The 21,756-nt window shown below is 62.9% G+C and overlaps 2 protein-coding genes across 4 annotated transcripts; both read right to left on the minus strand.

Moving 5' to 3' along the window:
- Window positions 1-214: 214 nt before the first annotated feature.
- On the minus strand, window positions 215-8,592 carry TMEM147 (transmembrane protein 147). 2 transcript variants are annotated; one of them, XM_065654673.1, is made up of 7 exons: window positions 8,396-8,592; window positions 7,615-7,684; window positions 7,105-7,170; window positions 6,293-6,429; window positions 3,227-3,311; window positions 1,062-1,183; window positions 215-344 (listed from the first exon to the last, which is right to left on the minus strand). In XM_065654673.1, exons 1-7 carry the CDS (start codon window positions 8,470-8,472, stop codon window positions 218-220), a joined length of 684 nt encoding a protein of 227 aa, XP_065510745.1. In that variant the 5' UTR covers window positions 8,473-8,592; the 3' UTR covers window positions 215-217. The 2 variants fall into 2 exon arrangements, with proteins under 2 accessions (XP_065510745.1, XP_065510746.1); XM_065654674.1 differs by lacking the exon at window positions 7,105-7,170.
- Window positions 8,593-8,955: 363 nt separating this feature from the next.
- LOC136000726 (lipolysis-stimulated lipoprotein receptor-like) lies at window positions 8,956-21,582 on the minus strand. Of its 2 annotated transcripts, XM_065654678.1 has the most exons (9): window positions 21,538-21,582; window positions 19,512-19,781; window positions 17,524-17,643; window positions 16,337-16,483; window positions 15,421-15,507; window positions 12,997-13,068; window positions 11,724-11,777; window positions 10,738-11,018; window positions 8,956-9,472 (listed from the first exon to the last, which is right to left on the minus strand). In XM_065654678.1, exons 1-9 carry the CDS (start codon window positions 21,569-21,571, stop codon window positions 9,437-9,439), a joined length of 1,101 nt encoding a protein of 366 aa, XP_065510750.1. In that variant the 5' UTR covers window positions 21,572-21,582; the 3' UTR covers window positions 8,956-9,436. The 2 variants fall into 2 exon arrangements, with proteins under 2 accessions (XP_065510750.1, XP_065510751.1); XM_065654679.1 differs by lacking the exon at window positions 11,724-11,777.
- Window positions 21,583-21,756: the final 174 nt, after the last annotated feature.

Consider the following 21,756-nt stretch of genomic DNA (forward strand, 5'->3'; position numbering starts at 1 on the left):
TGGGAGCCTCAAAATCCCCCTGGGAGCCCCGAACCGCCCGTTTCCGCCCCCATTTGCCTCGGTGTAACATCACTTCCGGTCCCCAGAGGCGCCTCGGTGCCACCTCTAAACCTCCCCTCCCTGCCCCCGCGACCGCGAACTTTGGTTCCGCCCCCAACTTTTTGGTCCCGCCCCCCCGAACTCCTGGGTCCCTCCGAACTCCTGGGTCCCTCGGTGTTTATTGTTTGGGGGGGGGCAGCAGCGGCACCAGCACCCGCAGCGCCCCCAGCCCCAGCGCCGCCGCCGCCAGCGCCCGCAGCCCCAGCGCCCCCCAGGGGCCGAGTCCCAGCGCTTGCCCCGCCCACCTGTGGGGAAGGGGGAAAAAAGGGGGCGGGGCGTCAGGGGGGACACGCCCCTTCCTGAAGCCACGCCCCCTAGAGCCACACCCTATGGCTCAATGGGTTTACGAGCCCACACGCCAAGCCACGCCCCCCCCCCCGGCCAAGCCCAACCAATCCTGGGCCTCGCTCAGGTCTTAACCCCGCCCCCCTAGGCGGCTCCACCAATCCCAGACCGCGCTCAGCCTTCAATTCCCCCACCCACCACCACCCAGCCAATCCCAGGCCGCGCTCAGCCCTTAACCCCGCCCCTTTTCCCCGCTCCACCAATCCCCAGCCCCTCTCTGCCCTTAATTCCGGCCCCCCAGCCACGCTCAGCCAATCCCCGGCCGTGCTCTGCCCTTAATTCCGCCCCCCAGCCAATCCCTGGCCCTCCTCTGCCCTTAATTCCGCCCCCCCATCCACGCTCAGCCAATCCCCGGCCGCGCTCTGCCCTTAATTCCGCCCCCCAGCCACGCTCAGCCAATCCCCGGCCGCGCTCTGCCCTTAATTCCGCCCCCCATCCACGCTCAGCCAATCCCCGGCCGCGCTCTGCCCTTCACCCCGCCCACCCCTCACCGCCCACCCCCGCTTCACCACCCCGCCCCTTTCCCACCAATCCCAAGCCTCCCTCTGCCCTTCACCCCGCCCCTTTTCCCCCGCCCGGCCAATCCCGCGGCGCCGCGGGCCGGAAGCGCCGCCCACCCGGTGAGGAAGCCCTCGTAGGCCGCGGCGCCCAGCATGGCGGCGAGCGGGAGGCGCAGCGCGGGCGGCAGCTCCGGCCGCCCCCCGGCCCAGAGCAGCGCGGCGGCCGCCAGGTGCCGGGCCTGCAATTAGCGCTAATTACCCGCTAATTAACGCCCGCGTCAGCCCCGCGCCCGGGGGGGGCGGTCGGTAAGCCCCTGGGGGGTAATTAACGGGGGGTTACTAGCGCTTAAATCGGTAATTAGCGGCGATAATGAGGTGATTAGTGGAGGTGATTGGGTAATTAGTGGCGATAATGACGTGTTAGTGGAGATAATGAGGTAATTACTGGAGATAATGAGGTATTAGTGGAGATAATGAGGTAATTAGTGGAGATAATGAGGTATTAGTGGAGATAATGAGGTATTAGTGGAGATATTGAGGTAATTACTGGAGATAATGAGGTAATTAGTGGCGATAATGAGTTAATTAGTGGCGATAATGAGGTAATTAGTGGCGATAATGAGGTATTAGTGGAGATAATGAGGTAATTACTGGAGATAATGAGGTATTAGTGGCGATAATGAGGTAATTAGTGGCGATAATGAGGTAATTAGTGGAGATAATGAGGTATTAGTGGAGATAATGAGGTAATTAGTGGAGAAAGTGAGGTAATTAGTGGAGATAACGAGGTAATTAGTGGCGATAACGAGGTAATTAGTGGCGATAATGAGGTAATTAGTGGCGATAATGAGGTATTAGTGGAGATAATGAGGTAATTAGTGGAGATAACGAGGTAATTAGTGGAGATAATTGGGTGTTTAGTGGAGATAATGAGGTAATTACTGGAGATAATGAGGTAATTAGTGGAGATAATGAGGTAATTAGTGGAGATAATTGGGTGATTAGTGGAGATAATGAGGTATTAGTGGAGAAAATGAGGTAATTAGTGCAGATAATTGGGTCATTAGTGGCGATAATGAGGTAATTAGTGGAGATAATGAGGTAATTACTGGAGAAAGTGAGGTAATTAGTGGAGATAACGAGGTAATTAGTGGAGATAACGAGGTAATTAGTGGAGATAACGAGGTATTAGTGGATAATTGGGTGATTAGTGGAGATAATGAGGTAATTAGTGGAGATAATGAGGTAATTAGTGGCGATAATTAGGTAAGGCTGCTAATTGGGTGGTAATGCTGCTAATTATGGGATTAATGGCGCTAATTAGGCGATTGATGGCATTAATTAGGCGATTAATGGTGCTAATTAGAAAAATAATGTGGCTAATTAGGTAATTAATGATCTAATTAGGTAATCAATACGGTTAGTTAGGTAATTAATGGCGCTAATTAGTCAATTAATGCTTCTAATTCAGTGATCAATGCTGATTATTAGTCAATGGTGCTAATTAGGTAATTAATGTAGGTAGTGAGCTTAATAATGGCTCTTATTAGGTGACTAATGTTGCCAATTAGGTGATTAATGTCGTCAATTAGGTGATTAATGTCGCTAATTAGGTAATTGATGGCACTAATTAGTCAATTAATCGCATTAATTAGTAAACTAATGGCGCTAATTAGTCACTAATTGCACTAATTAGTCAATTAATGGCGCTAATTACTTAATTAAGCCCCCCAGGGTGATCAATAACCCCCCCCCCGGGTCATTAATATCCACTAATTAAGACCCGTGGGTGCTAATTAACAGTCCCAGTCCCTCCCAGTATAAACCAGTACAAACCAGTTCATCCCAGTTCCCCCCACTGACCCTCCCAGTTCCCCCCAGTATAAACCAGTTTAAACCAGTTTAAACCATTCCCTCCCAGTCTCCCCCACCCCCTCCCAGTATAAACCAGTATAAACCAGTATGAACCAGCCCCCCCAGTTCCCTCCCAGTTCATCCCAGTTCCCCCCATTGACCCTCCCAGTATAAACCAGTATAATCGAGTCCCTCCCAGTTTAACCCCAGTTCCCCCCAGTCTCCCCCACCCCCTCCCAGTATAAACCAGTATAAACCAGTATGAACCAGCCCCCCCAGTTCCCTCCCAGTCCCCCCCAGTTCCCTCCCAGTTTAACCCAGTTTAACCCCAGTCCTCCCCACCCACTCCCAGTATAAACCAGCCCCCCCAGTCCCTCCCAGTTTAACCCAGTATAAACCAGTATAAACCAGTATAAACCAGTGCGGACCAGGCTGATGTTGGACTCCAGCCCCATCTGCAGGTGCCGCCAGTCGAACTCGACCCCCCGGGCGCCGACCCAGAGCGGGACACACCTGGGGACCCAGGAGTGCCCCAATGGACCCAGGAGTGCCCCAGGAGTGCCCCAGGGGACCCGGGAGTGCCCCACAGACCCAGGAATGCCCCAAAGGGACCCAGGAGTGCCCCAATGGACCCAGGAGTGCCCCAGGGGACCCAGGAGTGGACTGAGGGACCCAGGAGTTCGGGAGGGACCCAGGAGTGCCCCACAGACCCAGGAATGCCCCAAAGGGACCCAGGAGTGCCCCAATGGACCCAGGAGTGCCCCAGGGGACCCAGGAGTGGACTGAGGGACCCAGGAGTTCGGGAGGGACCCAGGAGTGCCCCACAGACCCAGGAATGCCCCAAAGGGACCCAGGAGTGCCCCAATGGACCCAGGAGTGCCCCACGAACCCAGGAATGCCCCACGGACCCAGGAGTGCCCCAAGGGACCCAGGAGTGGACCGAGGAACCCGTGAGTGCCCCAGGGACCCAGGAGTTCGGGAGGGACCCAGGAGTGCCCCAATGGACCCAGGAGTGCCCCATGCACCCAGGAATGCCCCAATGGACCCAGGAGTGCCCCAGGGAACCCAGGAGTGCCCCATGGACCCAGGAGTGCCCCAGGGAACCCAGGAGTGCCCCAATGGACCCAGGAGTGCCCCACGGACCCAGGAGTGCCCCAGGGAACCCAGGAGTGCCCCAATGGACCCAGGAGTGCCCCACAGACCCAGGAGTGCCCCAATGGACCCAGGAGTGCCCCATGGACCCAGGAGTGCCTCCTTAGAGCCCCATAGACCCCTATACACCCCCACAGACCCCCATACACCCCATATCCGACCCCTACAGCCCCCGCGCGGTCTCTATGATCCCTCTGTATAGTCTCTCTATGGTCCTTCTCTATGGTCCGTCTCTATGGTCCCTCTCTATGGTACCCTCACCCCCACAGTCTCTATGGTCTGTCTCTATGGTCCCTCTCTATGGTTCCCGAGGCAGTCTCTATGGTCTCTATGTACCCTGCACAGTCTCTATGGTCCCTCTCTATGGCCTGTCTCTCTGGTCAGTCTCTATGGCCCCTCTCTATGGTTCCCCGGGCAGTCTCTCTGGTCGGTCTCTATGGTCGGTCTCTATGGTCGGTCTCTATGGTCGGTCTCTATGGTCGGTCTCTATGGCTGGTCTCTCTGGTCTCTCTGGTCAGTCTCTATGGTCGGTCTCTATGGTCGGTCTCTCTGGTCTCTCTGGTCAGTCTCTCTGGTCAGTCTCTATGGCCAGTCTCTCTGGTCTCTCTGGTCGGTCTCTCTGGTCAGTCTCTATGGCCGGTCTCTCTGGTCGGTCTCTCTGGTCGGTCTCTATGGCCGGTCTCTCTGGTCTCTCTGGCCGGTCTCTCTGGTCTCTCTGGTCGGTCTCTCTGGTCAGTCTCTCTGGTCAGTCTCTCTGGTCTCTCTGGCCGGTCTCTCTGGCCGGTCTCTATGGTCGGTCTCTATGGTCGGTCTCTCTGGTCGGTCTCTCTGGTCGGTCTCTATGGCCGGTCTCTCTGGACTCTCTGGTCGGTCTCTCTGGCCGGTCTCTCTGGTCTCTCTGGTCAGTCTCTATGCTCGGTCTCTATGCTCGGTCTCTCTGGTCGGTCTCTCTGGTCAGTCTCTATGGCCGGTCTCTCTGGTCTCTCTGGTCGGTCTCTCTGGTCAGTCTCTCTGGTCGGTCTCTCTGGTCAGTCTCTCTGGCCGGTCTCTCTGGCCGGTCTCTCTGGTCTCTCTGCTCGGTCTCTCTGGTCAGTCTCTATGGCCGGTCTCTCTGGTCTCTCTGGTCGGTCTCTCTGGTCAGTCTCTCTGGTCGGTCTCTCTGGTCGGTCTCTCTGGTCGGTCTCTCTGGCCGGTCTCTCTGGCCGGTCTCTCTGGCCGGTCTCTCTGGCCGGTCTCTCTGGTCTCTCTGGCCGGTCTCTCTGGTCTCTCTGGTCGGTCTCTCTGGTCAGTCTCTCTGGTCAGTCTCTCTGGTCTCTCTGGCCGGTCTCTCTGGCCGGTCTCTATGGTCGGTCTCTATGGTCGGTCTCTCTGGTCGGTCTCTCTGGTCGGTCTCTATGGCCGGTCTCTCTGGACTCTCTGGTCGGTCTCTCTGGCCGGTCTCTCTGGTCTCTCTGGTCAGTCTCTATGCTCGGTCTCTATGCTCGGTCTCTCTGGTCGGTCTCTCTGGTCAGTCTCTATGGCCGGTCTCTCTGGTCTCTCTGGTCGGTCTCTCTGGTCAGTCTCTCTGGTCGGTCTCTCTGGTCAGTCTCTCTGGCCGGTCTCTCTGGCCGGTCTCTCTGGTCTCTCTGCTCGGTCTCTCTGGTCAGTCTCTATGGCCGGTCTCTCTGGTCTCTCTGGTCGGTCTCTCTGGTCAGTCTCTCTGGTCGGTCTCTCTGGTCGGTCTCTCTGGTCGGTCTCTCTGGCCGGTCTCTCTGGCCGGTCTCTCTGGCCGGTCTCTCTGGTCTCTCTGGCCGGTCTCTCTGGTCTCTCTGGTCGGTCTCTCTGGTCAGTCTCTCTGGTCAGTCTCTCTGGTCTCTCTGGCCGGTCTCTCTGGCCGGTCTCTATGGTCGGTCTCTATGGTCGGTCTCTCTGGTCGGTCTCTCTGGTCGGTCTCTATGGCCGGTCTCTCTGGACTCTCTGGTCGGTCTCTCTGGCCGGTCTCTCTGGTCTCTCTGGTCAGTCTCTATGCTCGGTCTCTATGCTCGGTCTCTCTGGTCGGTCTCTCTGGTCAGTCTCTATGGCCGGTCTCTCTGGTCTCTCTGGTCGGTCTCTCTGGTCAGTCTCTCTGGTCGGTCTCTCTGGTCAGTCTCTCTGGCCGGTCTCTCTGGCCGGTCTCTCTGGTCTCTCTGCTCGGTCTCTCTGGTCAGTCTCTATGGCCGGTCTCTCTGGTCTCTCTGGTCGGTCTCTCTGGTCAGTCTCTCTGGTCGGTCTCTCTGGTCGGTCTCTCTGGCCGGTCTCTCTGGTCGGTCTCTCTGGCCGGTCTCTCTGGTCCCTCTGGCCCGTCTCGCTGGCCGGGGCCGTACCGGGAGGTCAGCAGCTCGGCGCTGGCCCAGCCCAGAGCGGCCACCAGGATGCGCAGCTGCCCCCGGCCCGGCCCCCGCCACAGCGCCCCCTGCAGCCCCAGCAGGTCCAGCACCTCCAGCGACGCCCGCAGGAACTCCTGGGACACACGGACAGACGGACGGGGGGACGCACGGACACCCACGGGACATGGGGGGACATGGGGACAGACGGACAATGGGGACACGATGGCGACACGTGGACAATGGGGACAGACGGACAATGAGGACAGACGGACACCCCCCCACCAGGGTCCACCCACCACCCATGGGGCACTCCTGGGTCCCTTTTTGAGGGGGGTTGGGGCATTCCTGGGTCCCTCTGGGGCACTCCTGGGTCCCCTCCCTCCACCCTTGGGGCACTCCTGGGTCCCTTTTTGGGGGGGTTTGGGGCACTCCTGGGTCCCTGGGGCACTCCTGGGTCCCTCCCACCACCTTCGGGGTACTCCTGGGTCCCTTGGGGCACTCCTGGGTCCCTCTCCCCACCCTTGGGGGCACTCATGGGTCCCTTGGGGCACTCCTGGGTCCCCTCCCACTACCCTTGGGGCACTCCTGGGTCCCTCTTAGGGGTGTTTGGGGCACTCCTGGGTCCCTCTGGGGCACTCCTGGGTCCCTCCCCCCACCCTTGGGGCATTCCTGGGTTCCTCTGGGGCATTCCTGGGTCCCTCTCAGGGGTGTTTGGGGCACTCCTGGGTCCCTTGGGGCACTCCTGGGTCCCCTCCCCTCCCTCTGGGGCACTCCTGGGTCCCTCGGGGCACTCCTGGGTCCCCACTCACCCCCAGCAGGTCGAACCCGCCCGACGGCCCCTCCCAGGTGGGGAAGAACGTGGCCAGAACCAGCATCTGGGGGACCCAGGCGTCCGGGGGGGACCCAGGCGTCCGGGAGGGACCCAGGCGTCCGGGAGGGACCCAGGCGTCCGGGGTGGGACCCAGACGTCCGGGACCCGCCCCCCCCAAACCCCTCCCAGTAACTCCCAGTAACTCCCAGTATTCCCCAAACACCTTCCCAGTGCCTCCCAGTGCTCCCAGTTCCCCCCAGAACCCTTCCCAGTAACCCCCAGTAACCCCTCCCAGTGCTCCCAGTTCCCCCCCAGTTCCCCCCCAGTCCCTCCCAGTTCCCCCCCAAACCCCATCCCAGTTCCTCCCAGTAACCCCCAGTGCCCCCAAAATCCCTTCCCAGTAACTCCCAGTGCTCCCAGTTACCCCCCAGTCCCCCCTCAAACCCCCTCACAGTTCCCCCCAGTTCCCTCCCAGTCCATCCCAGTATAAACCAGTTCCCGGCCGCACCTTTCCCAGTTGCACCAGTACGTAGGTGGCTCCGGCCTGGACGCAGCGCCAGAAGGCGCTGTACTCCGACCTGTCCCAGTATAGACCAGTATAGACCAGTATAGACCAGTACAAACCAGTATACACCCCCCCCGACCTTCCCAGCCACTGCACCGCGACCCGTCCCAGTATAGACCAGTATAGACCAGTATAGTCCAGTACACACCCCCCTGGCCTTCCCAGCCACTGTACTCGGACCTGTCCCAGTATAGACCAGTATAAACCAGTATAGACCAGTACACACCCCCCCGACCTTCCCGGTCACTGTACTGCGACCCCTCCCAGTATAGACCAGTATAGACCAGTATAGACCAGTACACACCCCCCTGACCTCCCCAGCCACTGTACTCGGACCTGTCCCAGTATAGACCAGTATAAACCAGTATAGACCAATATAGACCAGTACACACCCCCCCGACCTTCCCGGTCACTGTACTGCGACCCCTCCCAGTATAGACCAGTATAGACCAGTACACACCAGTACACAGCCCCTCTGACCTCCCCAGCCACTATACTCGGACCTGTCCCAGTATAGACCAGTATAAACCAGTATAGACCAGTATAAACGACTACAGACCAGTATAGACCAGTATAAACCCGTATAGACCAGTATGGACCAGTACACACCCCCAGACCTTCCCAGTCTCCCCCAGCTCCACCCCAGTTCATCCCAGTCCCTCCCAGTTCATCCCAGTCCCTCCCAGTCCATCCCAGTTCATCCCAGTGCTCCCAGTTCACTCACAGGCCGCTGCACTTGTACGTGATGAAATAGGGGAAATAGGCCAAAGCGAAACAGTTCCCGAAGTGAAACAACGTCATGGTGCAGGGACCCAGGCGTCCGGGGGACCCAGGAGTTCGGGGGGACCCAGGAGTTCGGGAGGGGACCCAGGAGTTCGGGAGGGGACCCAGGCGTCCGGGCGGTTGCGGGGCTGACCGGAAGCGCGGGCCGCAGTGCCCGGATGACGGCAGCCAATCAGAAGCGAGGCCACGCCCCCCGCCGGAACCGCCCGCCCGAACGCCTGGGTCCCCAGAACCCGCGGGGACCCCAAAAAAAACGCAAAATCCACCCAAAATTCGCCCCGAATCCCCCAAAAACTCATCGGGAACCAACCCCCCAGACACTGAGGAACCCCAAAACCCCAATTAAACTCCTCAGGAACCCCCAAAAACCCACAGGGACCCCCCAAAAAACCATCAGAGAGCCCAAAACTCCCAAATTTTCCCCAAATTCCCCCAAAAAAGCCGCCAGGGACCCCCCCCCGAAGCTTCGGGAATGTCCCGTTTTCTCTAAAAATCGTTTATTTGGCCCCAAAAATCGTGAGGATTTGGTCACTGCAGTTAAAAACAAACAAAAAAAAACCCCCACGGTCCCCAAAATGCCCCAAATGGCCCCAAAAAATACAGGCTCGGGGGGGACCCAGGAGTTCGGGAGGGACCCAGGAGTTCGGGGAGGGACCCAGGAGTTCGGGAGGGATCCAGAAGTGCCCCAGGGACCCAGGCGTCCGGGAGGGACCCAGGAGTTCGGGAGGGACCCAGGAGTTCGGGAGGGGACCCAGGAGTTCGGGAGGGACCCAGGAGTTCGGGGAGGGACCCAGGCGTCCGGGAGGGGACCCAGGAGTTCGGGAGGGGACCCAGGAGTTCGGGGAGGGACCCAGGAGTGCCCCAGGGACCCAGGAGTTCGGGGGGGACCCAGGAGTTCGGGAGGGACCCAGGAGTTCGGGGAGGGACCCAGGAGTGCCCCAGGGACCCAGGAGTGCCCCAGGGACCCAGGCGTCCGGGCCCCTCACACCACGAGACTCTCCCGGCTCAGGGCGTCGTTCTGGGGGGAAAAAGGGAAAAATCGGGGCTTTTGGGGGGACAAGGGAACCCCCAGACCCCCCAGAGGAGCCTCTGGGACCCCCAAAAACCCCAGAGCCCCCAAAACCCATCGGGACCCCCCAAAACCATCGGGACCCCCCCAAAACCCATCAGGGCCCCCCAAACCCCATCGGGACCCCCCAAACCCATCGGGACCCCCCAAAACCCATCAGGGCCCCCCAAATTCATCAGGACCCCCCCAAATCCATCAGGACCCCCCAAATCCATCAGGACCCCCCAAAACCCATCAGGACCCCCCAAATCCATGAGGACCCCCCAAAATCCATCGGGACCCCCCAAATTCATCAGGACCCCCCAAAATCCATCAGGACCCCCAAAATCCATCGGGACCCCCCAAAACCCATCGGGACCCCCCAAAATCCATCGGGACCCCCCAAATCCATCAGGACCCCCCAAAATCCATCAGGACCCCCCAAATCCATCAGGACCCCCCAAAATCCATCGGGGACCCCCAAAACCCATCAGGACCCCCCCAAAATCCATCAGGACCCCCCAAAACCCATCAGGACCCCCCAAATCCATCGGGACCCCCCAAAATCCATCGGGACCCCCCAAATTCATCAGGACCCCCCAAAACCCATCAGGACCCCCCAAAACCATCGGGGACCCCCCAAACCCATCAGGGCCCCCCAAAATCCATCAGGACCCCCCAAAATCCATCAGGACCCCCCAAAACCCATCGGGACCCCCCAAAACCATCAGGACCCCCCCAAAACCCATCGGGACCCCCCGAAATCCATCAGGACCCCCCAAATCCATCAGGACCCCCCAAAACCCATCGGGACCCCCCGAAATCCATCAGGACCCCCCAAATCCATCAGGACCCCCCAAAACCCATCGGGACCCCCCAAAATCCATCAGGGCCCCCCAAAACCATCGGGACCCCCCAAAACCATCGGGACCCCCCAAAATCCATCAGGACCCCCCAAAACCATCGGGACCCCCCAAAATCCATCGGGGACCCCCAAAACCCATCGGGGACCCCCCAAAATCCATCGGGGACCCCCAAAACCCATCGGGACCCCCCAAAACCATCGGGGACCCCCCAAAACCATCGGGGACCCCCCAAATCCATCAGGACCCCCCAAAACCATCAGGACCCCCCAAAACCCATCGGGACCCCCCAAATCCATCAGGACCCCCCAAATCCATCAGGACCCCCCCAAAACCCATCGGGACCCCCCAAAATCCCCGCCCCTCCCCCACCTTTCGCAGCCGCCGGGGGGACCCGTGGGGGCGGGGCCCCGCTTTGGCCACGCCCCCTCTGGCCACGCCCCCCGCCGGTTCCAGCCAATCGTCGCGGGACCTCGAGCGGGGGCGGGGCCCGGGGCTTCCCGCCAAAACCTCCGCCGAGCGGCAGCGCCCCCTGGAGGGGGGGAGGGGGGAGGGAGGGACCCAGGCGTCCGGGGGAGGGACCCAGGAGTTCGGGGGAGGGACCCAGGCGTCCGGCGGCTCGTGCAGGGAGGTGACGTCGCTGGGGGGAGGGGCTGAAAGAGACGGAGGGGACCCAGGAGTTCGGGGGGGACCCAGGAGTTCGGGAGGGACCCAGGAGTTCGGGGGGGACCCAGGAGTTCGGGAGGGGACCCAGGAGTTCGGGAGGGGACCCAGGAGTTCGGGGGGGGGACCCAGGAGTTCGGGGAGGGACCCAGGCGTTCGGGGGTCCCAGTAACTCCCAGTACCCCTCCCAGTTACTCCAGTAAATCCCAGTAACCTACTCCCAGTGACCCCTCCCAGTGCTCCCAGTATGTCCCAGTATGTCCCAGTCCCCTCCCAGTCCTCCCAGTGACCCCTCCCAGTATGCCCCAGTAACTCCCAGTATGCCCCAGTGCTCCCAGTATGCCCCAGTATGTCCCAGTGACCCCTCCCAGTATCTCCCAGTAACTCCCAGTATGTCCCAGTCTCTCCCAGTACCTCCCAGTATGCCCCAGTATCTCCCAGTATGTCCCAGTGACCCCTCCCAGTATCTCCCAGTACGTCCCAGTGCTCCCAGTGACCCCTCCCAGTCTCTCCCAGTACCTCCCAGTATGTCCCAGTCTCTCCCAGTATGCCCCAGTGCTCCCAGTGACCCCTCCCAGTCTCTCCCAGTCTCTCCCAGTACGTCCCAGTGCTCCCAGTATGTCCCAGTGACCCCTCCCAGTCTCTCCCAGTCTCTCCCAGTCTCTCCCAGTACGTCCCAGTGCTCCCAGTCCCACCTGTCTCGGCCGCTCCCGTCGGCTCCAGGAACCGCAGCAGGGGGAGGGGCGGGGCTGGGGGGACCCAGGCGTCCGGGAGGGACCCAGGCGTCCGGGGCTCCCAGTCACCCCAGTAACCCCCCCCAGCACCTCCCAGTAACCCCCCCCAGTGCTCCCAGTAACTCCCAGTTAAACCCCCCAGTGCTCCCAGTAACCCCCAGTAACCCCCCCCAGCACCTCCCAGTAACCCCCCCCAGTGCTCCCAGTAACTCCCAGTAACTCCCAGTAACTCCCAGTAGCCCCCCCCAGTGCTCCCAGTAACTCCCAGTAACCCCCCCCAGTGCTCCCAGTAACTCCCAGTAACTCCCAGTAACCCCCCCAGTGCTCCCAGTAACTCCCAGTAAGCCCCAGTAACCTCCCCAGTAATCACCAGTAACCCCCCCCAGTGCTCCCAGTAACTCCCAGTAACTCCCAGTTAAACCCCCCAGTGCTCCCAGTAAATCCCAGTAACTCCCAGTAACCCCCAATAACCCTCCCAGTAACTCCCAGTAACTCCCAGTAACCTCCCCAGTAACCACCAGTAAGCCCCCCCAGTGCTCCCAGTAACTCCCAGTTAAACCCCCCAGTGCTCCCAGTAACTCCCAGTAACTCCCAGTAACCCCCAATAACCCTCCCAGTGCTCCCAGTAACTCCCAGTTAGCCCCAGTAACCTCCCCAGTAACCACCAGTAACCCCCCCCAGTGCTCCCAGTAACTCCCAGTAACCCCCCCCAGTGCTCCCAGTAACTCCCAGTTAAACCCCCCAGTGCTCCCAGTAACTCCCAGTGCTCCCAGTAACCCCCCCCAGTAACTCCCAGTAACTCCCAGTAACCCCCCCCAGTGCTCCCAGTAACTCCCAGTAACCCCCCCCAGTGCTCCCAGTAACTCCCAGTTAAACCCCCCAGTGCTCCCAGTAACTCCCAGTAACTCCCAGTAACCCCCAATAACCCTCCCAGTGCTCCCAGTAACTCCCAGTTAAACCCCCCAGTGCTCCCAGTAACTCCCAGTAACTCCCAGTAACCTCCCCAGTAACCACCAGTAACCCCCCCAGTGCTCCCAGTAACTCCCCGTAACTCCCAGTAACTCCCAGTAACCCCCCCCAGTGCTCCCAGTAACTCCCAGTAACCCCCAGTAACCCTCCCAGTGCTCCCAGTGACCACACCCCCCCCCCCCCCCCCCCCCCATGGAAGGGACCCAGGTGTCCGGGGCTGTGACTGACGGGTGGCTGGATTGATTGACAGGTGTCAATCACTGACCTGCGTCACCCAGCAGGGGGGCGTGGGAGCCGCCGGGGGGACGGGTCGCACCAGTATCCCCAGTATGGCCCACTGCGGAAACCAGTATCGTAAACTGGGGGCACCAGTATCCCCAGTATGACCCACTGGTGTCGCCAAAAGGACCCAGGAGTGCCCCCAAACCCCCCAAATGGGACCCAGGAGTGCCCCAGAGGGACCCAGGAGTGCCCCAAAAGGACCCAGGAATGCCCCCAAACCCCCCAAATGGGACCCAGGAGTGCCCCAGAGGGACCCAGGAGTGCCCCAAAAGGACCCAGGAATGCCCCCAAACCCCCGAAATGGGACCCAGGAGTGCCCCAGAGGGACCCAGGAGTGCCCCAAAAGGACCCAGGAATGCCCCCAAACCCCCGAAATGGGACCCAGGAGTGCCCCAGAGGGACCCAGGAGTGCCCCAAAAGGACCCAGGAGTGCCCCCAAACCCCCCAAATGGGACCCAGGAGTGCCCCAGAGGGACCCAGGAGTGCCCCAAACCCCCCAAATGGGACCCAGGAGTGCCCCAAAAGGACCCAGGAATGCCCCCAAACCCCCCAAATGGGACCCAGGAGTGCCCCAGAGGGACCCAGGAGTGCCCCAAAAGGACCCAGGAATGCCCCCAAACCCCCGAAATGGGACCCAGGAGTGCCCCAGAGGGACCCAGGAGTGCCCCAAAAGGACCCAGGAATGCCCCCAAACCCCCGAAATGGGACCCAGGAGTGCCCCAGAGGGACCCAGGAGTGCCCCCAAACCCCCCAAATGGGACCCAGGAGTGCCCCAGAGGGACCCAGGAATGCCCCAAAAGGACCCAGGAGTGCCCCAGAGGGACCCAGGAGTGCCCCAAACCCCCCCAAATGGGACCCAGGAGTGCCCCAGAGGGACCCAGGAGTGCCCCAAAAGGACCCAGGAGTGCCCCCAAACCCCCCAAATGGGACCCAGGAGTGCCCCAGAGGGACCCAGGAGTGCCCCCAAACCCCTCAAATGGGACCCAGGAGTGCCCCAGAGGGACCCAGGAGTGCCCCAAAAGGACCCAGGAGTACCCCCAAACCCCCCAAATGGGACCCAGGAGTGCCCCAAAAGGACCCAGGAGTACCCCCAAACCCCCCCAAATGGGACCCAGGAGTGCCCCAGAGGGACCCAGGAGTGCCCCAAAAGGACCCAGGAGTGCCCCAAACCCCCCAAATGGGACCCAGGAGTGCCCCAAAAGGACCCAGGAGTACCCCCAAACCCCCCAAATGGGACCCAGGAGTGCCCCAGAGGGACCCAGGAGTGCCCCAAAAGGACCCAGGAGTGCCCCCAAACCCCCGAAATGGGACCCAGGAGTGCCCCAGAGGGACCCAGGAGTGCCCCAAAAGGACCCAGGAGTACCCCCAAACCCCCCAAATGGGACCCAGGAGTGCCCCAAAAGGACCCAGGAGTGCCCCCAAACCCCCCAAATGGGACCCAGGAGTGCCCCAGAGGGACCCAGGAGTGCCCCAAAAGGACCCAGGAGTGCCCCCAAACCCCCCAAATGGGACCCAGGAGTGCCCCAGAGGGACCCAGGAGTGCCCCAAAGGGACCCAAAAGGGACCCAGGAGTGCCCCAAAGGGACCCAGAAGGGACCCAGGAGTGCCCCGAAAGGACCCAGGAGTGCCCCAAAGGGACCCAGGAGTGCCCCGAAAGGACCCAGGAGCGCCCCAAAGGGACCCAGAAGGGACCCAGGAGTGCCCCAGAGGGACCCAGGAGTGCCCCAAAAGGACCCAGGAGTACCCCCAAACCCCCCAAATGGGACCCAGGAGTGCCCCAAAAGGACCCAGGAGTACCCCCAAACCCCCCCAAATGGGACCCAGGAGTGCCCCAGAGGGACCCAGGAGTGCCCCAAAAGGACCCAGGAGTGCCCCAAACCCCCCAAATGGGACCCAGGAGTGCCCCAGAGGGACCCAGGAGTGCCCCAAAAGGACCCAGGAGTGCCCCCAAACCCCCGAAATGGGACCCAGGAGTGCCCCAGAGGGACCCAGGAGTGCCCCAAAAGGACCCAGGAGTACCCCCAAACCCCCCAAATGGGACCCAGGAGTGCCCCAGAGGGACCCAGGAGTGCCCCAAAAGGACCCAGGAGTGCCCCCAAACCCCCCAAATGGGACCCAGGAGTGCCCCAGAGGGACCCAGGAGTACCCCCAAATCCCCCCAAATGGGACCCAGGAGTGCCCCAGAGGGACCCAGGAGTGCCCCAAAAGGACCCAGGAGTGCCCCCAAACCCCCCAAATGGGACCCAGGAGTGCCCCAAAAGGACCCAGGAGTACCCCCAAACCCCCCAAATGGGACCCAGGAGTCACTTGCTGGTGTCCCCAGTATCCCCAGTATGACCCACTGGTGCTCCCAGTATCACAAACTGGCGCTCCCAGTGCTCCCAGTGCCCAAACTGGTTTCACTCACCCAGGCTGTGGAGGGGGATGGGCGGGGGGGCGTGGCCATAAGCCCCGCCCCCTCCCCCGGAAGTCGCCGCTTTTCCCGCCCAATATACTGCGGGGAAGAAAGAGGACCCAGGCGTCCGGGGAGGCCACGCCCACTTCCAGGGGACCCAGGAGTGCCCCACAGGGACCCAGGAGTGCCCCAAAACCCCCCAAAAGGGACCCAGGAGTGCCCCACAGGGACCCAGGAGTGCCCCCAAACCCCACCAAATGGGACCCAGGAGTGCCCCAAAGGGACCCAGGAGTGCCCCCAAACCCCACCAAATGGGACCCAGGAGTGCCCCAAAGGGACCCAGGAGTGCCCCCAAACCCCACCAAATGGGACCCAGGAGTGCCCCACAGGGACCCAGGAGTGCCCCGAAACCCCCCAAAAAGGACCCAAGAATGCCCCGAAACCCCCCAAAAGGGACCCAGGAGTGCCCCAAAGGGACCCAGGAATGCCCCAAAGGGACCCAAAAGGGACCCAGGAGTGCCCCGAAAGGACCCAGGAGCGCCCCAGAGGGACCCAGGAGTGCCCCAAAAGGACCCAGGAGCGCCCCAGAGGGACCCAGGAGTGCCCCAAAGGGACCCAGGAGCGCCCCAAAGGGACCCCAGCAGTGCCCCAGAGGGACCCAGGAGCGCCCCAGAGGGACCCAGGAGTGCCCCAGAGGGACCCAAAAGGGACCCAGGAGTGCCCCGAAAGGACCCAGGAGCGCCCCAGAGGGACCCAGGAGTGCCCCAAAAGGACCCAGGAGCGCCCCAGAGGGACCCAGGAGTGCCCCAAAGGGACCCAGGAGTGCCCCAAAAGGACCCAGGAGTGCCCCCAAACCCCTCAAATGGGACCCAGGAATGCCCCGAAAGGACCCAGCAGTGCCGCGGGCAGGTGCCGCGGTGCCACTCACGGGCCTCGGGGCAGCAGCAGCGCTGGGGGCAGCAGGGGCAGCGCACGAGGCAGCAGCAGCTGTGGGGGCAGCACTGGCACCAGCACAGCCCCAGCGCCAGCGCCCCCAGTGCCGCTCCCAGTAACACCAGCACCACGAACAGCCAGTCTGCGGGGGGACGGCAGGGCTCAGCCGGGGGACCCAGGCGTCCGGGGGAGGCCCGAGCCCGCCCCCCAGAGAGCCCGGACGCCTGGGTCCCCCCTCCCGGACGCCTGGGTCCCCTCAGAACTCCTGGGTTCCCTCCCTATGGTCCCATCCCCAGACGCCTGGGTCCCCCCCGGACGCCTGGGTCCCCATTTCGGGTCCCCTCCCGGACGCCTGGGTCCCCTCCCTGGGTTGGGGGGAGGGGCTGGGAGCACTGGGAGGGGGTTACTGGGGTTTACTGGGAGTTCTGGAGGGACCCAGGAGTTCAGGGAGGACCCAGGAGTGCCCCAAGGACCCAAGAGTTCAGGAGGGACCCAGGAGTGCCCCAAGGGACCCAGGAGTTCGGCAGGGACCCAGGAGTTCTGGGGGGGACCCAGGAGTGCCCCAGGGACCCAGGAGTTCGGGAGGGACCCAGGAGTTCTGGGGAGGACCCAGGAGTGCCCCAAGGACCAAGAGTTCAGGAGGGACCCAGGAGTGCCCCAAGGGACCCAGGAGTTCGGCAGGGACCCAGTTGTTCGGGAGGGGACCCAGGAGTTCGGGAGGGGACCCAGGAGTTCTGGGGGACCCAGTTGTTCAGGAGGGGACCCAGGAGTGCCCCAGGGACCCAGGAGTTCAGGGGGGACCCAGGAGTTCTGGGGGACCCAGGAGTTCGGGAAGGGACCCAGGAGTTCGGGAAGGGACCCAGGAGTGCCCCAGGGACCCAGGAGTTCTGGAGGGACCCAGGAGTTCGGGAGGGACCCAGGAGTGCCCCAAGGGACCCAGGAGTTCGGGAGGGACCCAGGAGTTCGGGAGGGGACCCAGGAGTTCGGGAGGGGACCCAGGAGTGCCCCAAGGGACCCAGGAGTTCGGCAGGGACCCAGGAGTTCGGGAGGGACCCAGGCGCGCCCCAAGGGACCCAGGCGTTCGGGAGGGACCCAGGCGTTCGGGAGGGACCCAGGAGTGCCCCAGGGACCCAGGCGTTCGGGGCCCCTCGTTCCCAGTCCCGCCCAGCGCCCCCGTCTCACCCAGCACCAGCAGGTCGGTGTGTCCCTCGTTGTCCCCGCTCAGGTCCCCGGTCGAGCTCACCGTGCACACGTAGGTGCCGCTGTCCCCCCAGGCGGCCGCCCCCAGGCTCAGGTCAGCACCTGCCACCTCGGACCTCTCAGCTCTGACCTCCTGGGTCCCCCCACCCCGGATGCCTGGGTCCCTCCCGGACGCCTGGGTCCCTCCCGAACTCCTGGGTCCCCTCCCGAACTCCTGGGTCCCCTCCCGAACTCCTGGGTCCCCTCCCGAACTCCTGGGTCCCTCCCGGACGCCTGGGTCCCCTCCCGGACGCCTGGGTCCCTCCCAGACACCTGGGTCCCCCCCCGAACTCCTGGGTCCCTCCCGAACTCCTGGGTCCCTCCCGGACGCCTGGGTCCCTCCCGAACTCCTGGGTCCCCTCCCGAACTCCTGGGTCCCTCCCGGACGCCTGGGTCCCCTCCCGGACGCCTGGGTCCCTCCCAGACACCTGGGTCCCCCCCCGAACTCCTGGGTCCCTCCCGAACTCCTGGGTCTCCCCCCGAACTCCCGGGTCCCCTCCCGGACGCCTGGGTCCCTCCCGGACGCCTGGGTCCCTCCCAGAACTCCTGGGTCCCCCTCGAACTCCTGGGTCCCTCCCGAACTCCTGGGTCCCCTCCCGAACTCCTGGGTCCCTCCCGAACTCCTGGGTCCCTCCCAGAACTCCTGGGTCCCTCCCAGACTCCTGGGTCCCCTCCCGAACTCCTGGGTCCCAATTTCCCAAACCTCCCAATATCCCCAACATCTCCCTGGTGTCCCCAATGTCCCCAGTGTCCCCAAACTCCCCAATATCCCCAATGTCCCTAACGTCCCCAACCCTCCCAATGTCCCCAACACCCCCAGTGTCCCCAATGTCCCCAAAGCCCCCAATGTCCCCCCAACATCCCCAACCCCCCAATGTCCCGAATGTCCCCCATGATCCCCCAATGTCCCCAACATCCCCAATGTCCCCAACGTCCCCAACACCCTCAATGTCCCCAATGACCCCAATGTCCCCCATGACCCCCCAATGCCCCCAACCCCCCAATGTCCCCAACACCCCCAGTGTCCCCAAAGACCCCCAACCCCCACAACGTCCCCAAGACCCCCAATGTCCCCAATGACCCCCCAATGTCCCCCATGACCCCCCAATGTCCCCCATGACCCCCCAATGTCCCCCATGACCCGCAAACACCCCAATGTCCCCAATGAGCCCCCAATGTCCCCCATGACCCGCAAACACCCCAATGTCCCCAATGAGCCCCCAATGTCCCCCATGACCCCCCAATGTCCCCCATGACCCCCCAATGTCCCCCATGACCCGCAAACACCCCAATGTCCCCAATGAGCCCCCAATGTCCCCCATGACCCCCCAATGTCCCCAATGACCCCCAAACACCCCAATGTCCCCAATGAGCCCCCAATGTCCCCAACGCCCCCAACACCCCCAATGACCCCAATGTCCCCAATGACCCCAATGTCCCCAACCCCCCCAATGACCCCAACACCCCCAACATCCTCAATGTCCCCAATGTCCCCAATGACCCCAATGTCCCCAACCCCCCCAATGACCCCAACCACCCCAATGTCCCCAATGACCCCCCAATGTCCCCAACGTCCCCAACGTCCCCAATGCCCCCAATGACCCCCCAATGTCCCCAATGTCCCGAATGCCCCCAATGACCCCCCAATGTCCCCAACGCCCCCAACCCCCCCAATGACCCCAATGCCCCCAACGACCCCAATGACCCCAATGTCCCCAACGCCCTCAATGACCCCCCAATGTCCCCAACGTCCCCAATGTCCCCAACGCCCCCAACCCCCCCAATGACCCCAACACCTCCAATGTCCCCCATGACCCCCAACGTCCCCAACCCCCCAATGTCCCCAAAGCTCCCAATGTCCCCAATGTCCCCAACCCCCCCAATGTCCCCAACGTCCCCAACCCCCCCAACCCCCCCCGTCCCCCCGTCACCTCCTCGGATGGTGACGCCGCGCCCCCGGTACGCGTCCCCCAGCGTCACCGTGTCCCCCTGCTTGGCGGCCACGATGCGCACGGGACACGAGTCCCCGTCCCCGTCCCCCCCCCGGGGACACGGCGCCTTGAACTTCCAGGTGACGATGGGGGGGACGTCGTCGGGGGCCGGCGGGAAGCGGCAGCGCAGCAGCACGGGCTGGAACGGCAGCGCCACGTAACGCGCCTGCGGGACGCTCACCGGCACCGGCGACACCGGGGGCACGGGCGCTGCGGACACGGCGGGGACGTGGCTGGGGGGGGGACACCCGGACGCCTGGGTCCCCTCCCGGACGCCTGGGTCCCCTCCCGAACTCCTGGGTCCCTCCCGGACGCCTGGGTCCCCTCCTGAACTCCTGGGTCCCCTCCCAGATGCCTGGGTCCCTCCCGGACGCCTGGGTCCCCTCCTGAACTCCTGGGTCCCCTCCCGGATGCCTGGGTCCCCTCCCGGATGCCTGGGGCCTCTCCCGGACGCCTGGGTCCCCTCCTGAACGCCTGGGTCCCCTCCTGAACTCCTGGGTCCCCTCCCGGACGCCTGGGTCCCCTCCCGAACTCCTGGGTCCCTTCCCAAACTCCTGGGTCCCCTCCCGAACTCCTGGGTCCCCTCCCGGACGCCTGGGTCCCCTCCTGAACTCCTGGGTCCCTCCCGGACTCCTGGGTCCCCTCCTGAACTCCTGGGTCCCTCCCGGACACCTGGGTCCCTCCCGGACGCCTGGGTCCCCTCCTGAACTCCTGGGTCCCTCCCGGACGCCTGGGTCCCTCCTGGACGCCTGGGTTCCCTCCTGAACTCCTGGGTCCCCTCTCGAACTCCTGGGTCCCCTCCCGGACGCCTGGGTCCCCTCCCGGACGCCTGGGTCCCCTCCCGGACGCCTGGGTCCCTCCCGAACTCCTGGGTCCCCTCCCGGACGCCTGGGTCCCTCCTGAACTCCTGGGTCCCTCCTGAACTCCTGGGTCCCCTCCCGGACGCCTGGGTCCCCTCCCGAACTCCTGGGTCCCTTCCCAAACTCCTGGGTCCCTCCCGAACTCCTGGGTCCCTTCCCAAACTCCTGGGTCCCTCCTGAACTCCTGGGTCCCCTCCCGGACGCCTGGGTCCCTCCCGGACACCTGGGTTCCCTCCTGAACTCCTGGGTCCCCTCCCGGACGCCTGGGTCCCCTCCCGGACGCCTGGGTCCCCTCCTGAACTCCTGGGTCCCCTCCCCGAACTCCTGGGTCCCCTCCAGAACTCCTGGGTCCCCTCCCGGACGCCTGGGTCCCTCCCGGACGCCTGGGTCCCCTCCTGAACTCCTGGGTCCCTCCCGGACGCCTGGGTCCCCTCCCGAACTCCTGGGTCCCCTCCCGGACGCCTGGGTCCCCTCCCAAACTCCTGGGTCCCTCCCGGACGCCTGGGTCCCTCCCGGACGCCTGGGTCCCTGGCCCCCTGGCTCTTGTCCCCCCTCAATTCTCCCCAAAACCTCTTAATTGCTCCTTAATTACCCACAATTACACCAAGTTCCCCCTCGTTAATTACCACCCAATTCCCTTAATTACCCCATTAATTAAGTCCCATGCCTCCGATTTCCCTATTAATTAACCCCCACCCCCCAATTAGCTCCTCAAATCCCCAAAGCCCCTTAATTACCCCCTTAATTAGCCCAAAGCCCTTAATTACCCCATGAATTAACCCCCCCAATCAGCCCCCAGCACCTTAATTACCCCTCGGGCCCCCAATTACCCCAATAATTAGCCCAAATACGCTTTGTTACTCCCTTAATTAACCCCCGGGACCCCTGGTTAGCCCCTTAATTACCCCCCAGACCGTTAATTACCCCCTTAATTAACCCCCAACCCCCCCCAAAAGCCCCTCAACTCCCCCCTTAATTACCCCCCGACCCCCTAATTACCCCCTCAACCAACCCCCCGGCCCCTTAATTACCCGCCAGGCCCTTAATTACCCGCCAGGCCCTTAATTACCCCCCTAATTAACGCGTTAATTGGGCCCCGGGCGCACCCAGCAGCGCCAGCAGCGCGGCCACGGCGGCCATGGCGCGGGTGGGCGGGGCCAGGTGCGCCGGGCCCCGCCCACTTCCGGGCTGGCCACGCCCCCTCCCATTCACCTGCGCCCCTCGCCCCGCCCACCGCCGCCCCCGGCCACGCCCCCCGCGGGCAGGTGCGGGCGAGACCAACGCGGCGGCGCCGCGGGGGGGGGGACGGGGAGGGATTTTGGGGT

The sequence above is a fragment of the Caloenas nicobarica genome, chromosome 34 (genome assembly GCF_036013445.1).
Source record: "Caloenas nicobarica isolate bCalNic1 chromosome 34, bCalNic1.hap1, whole genome shotgun sequence".
NCBI classification, from domain to species: Eukaryota; Metazoa; Chordata; class Aves; order Columbiformes; family Columbidae; genus Caloenas; species Caloenas nicobarica.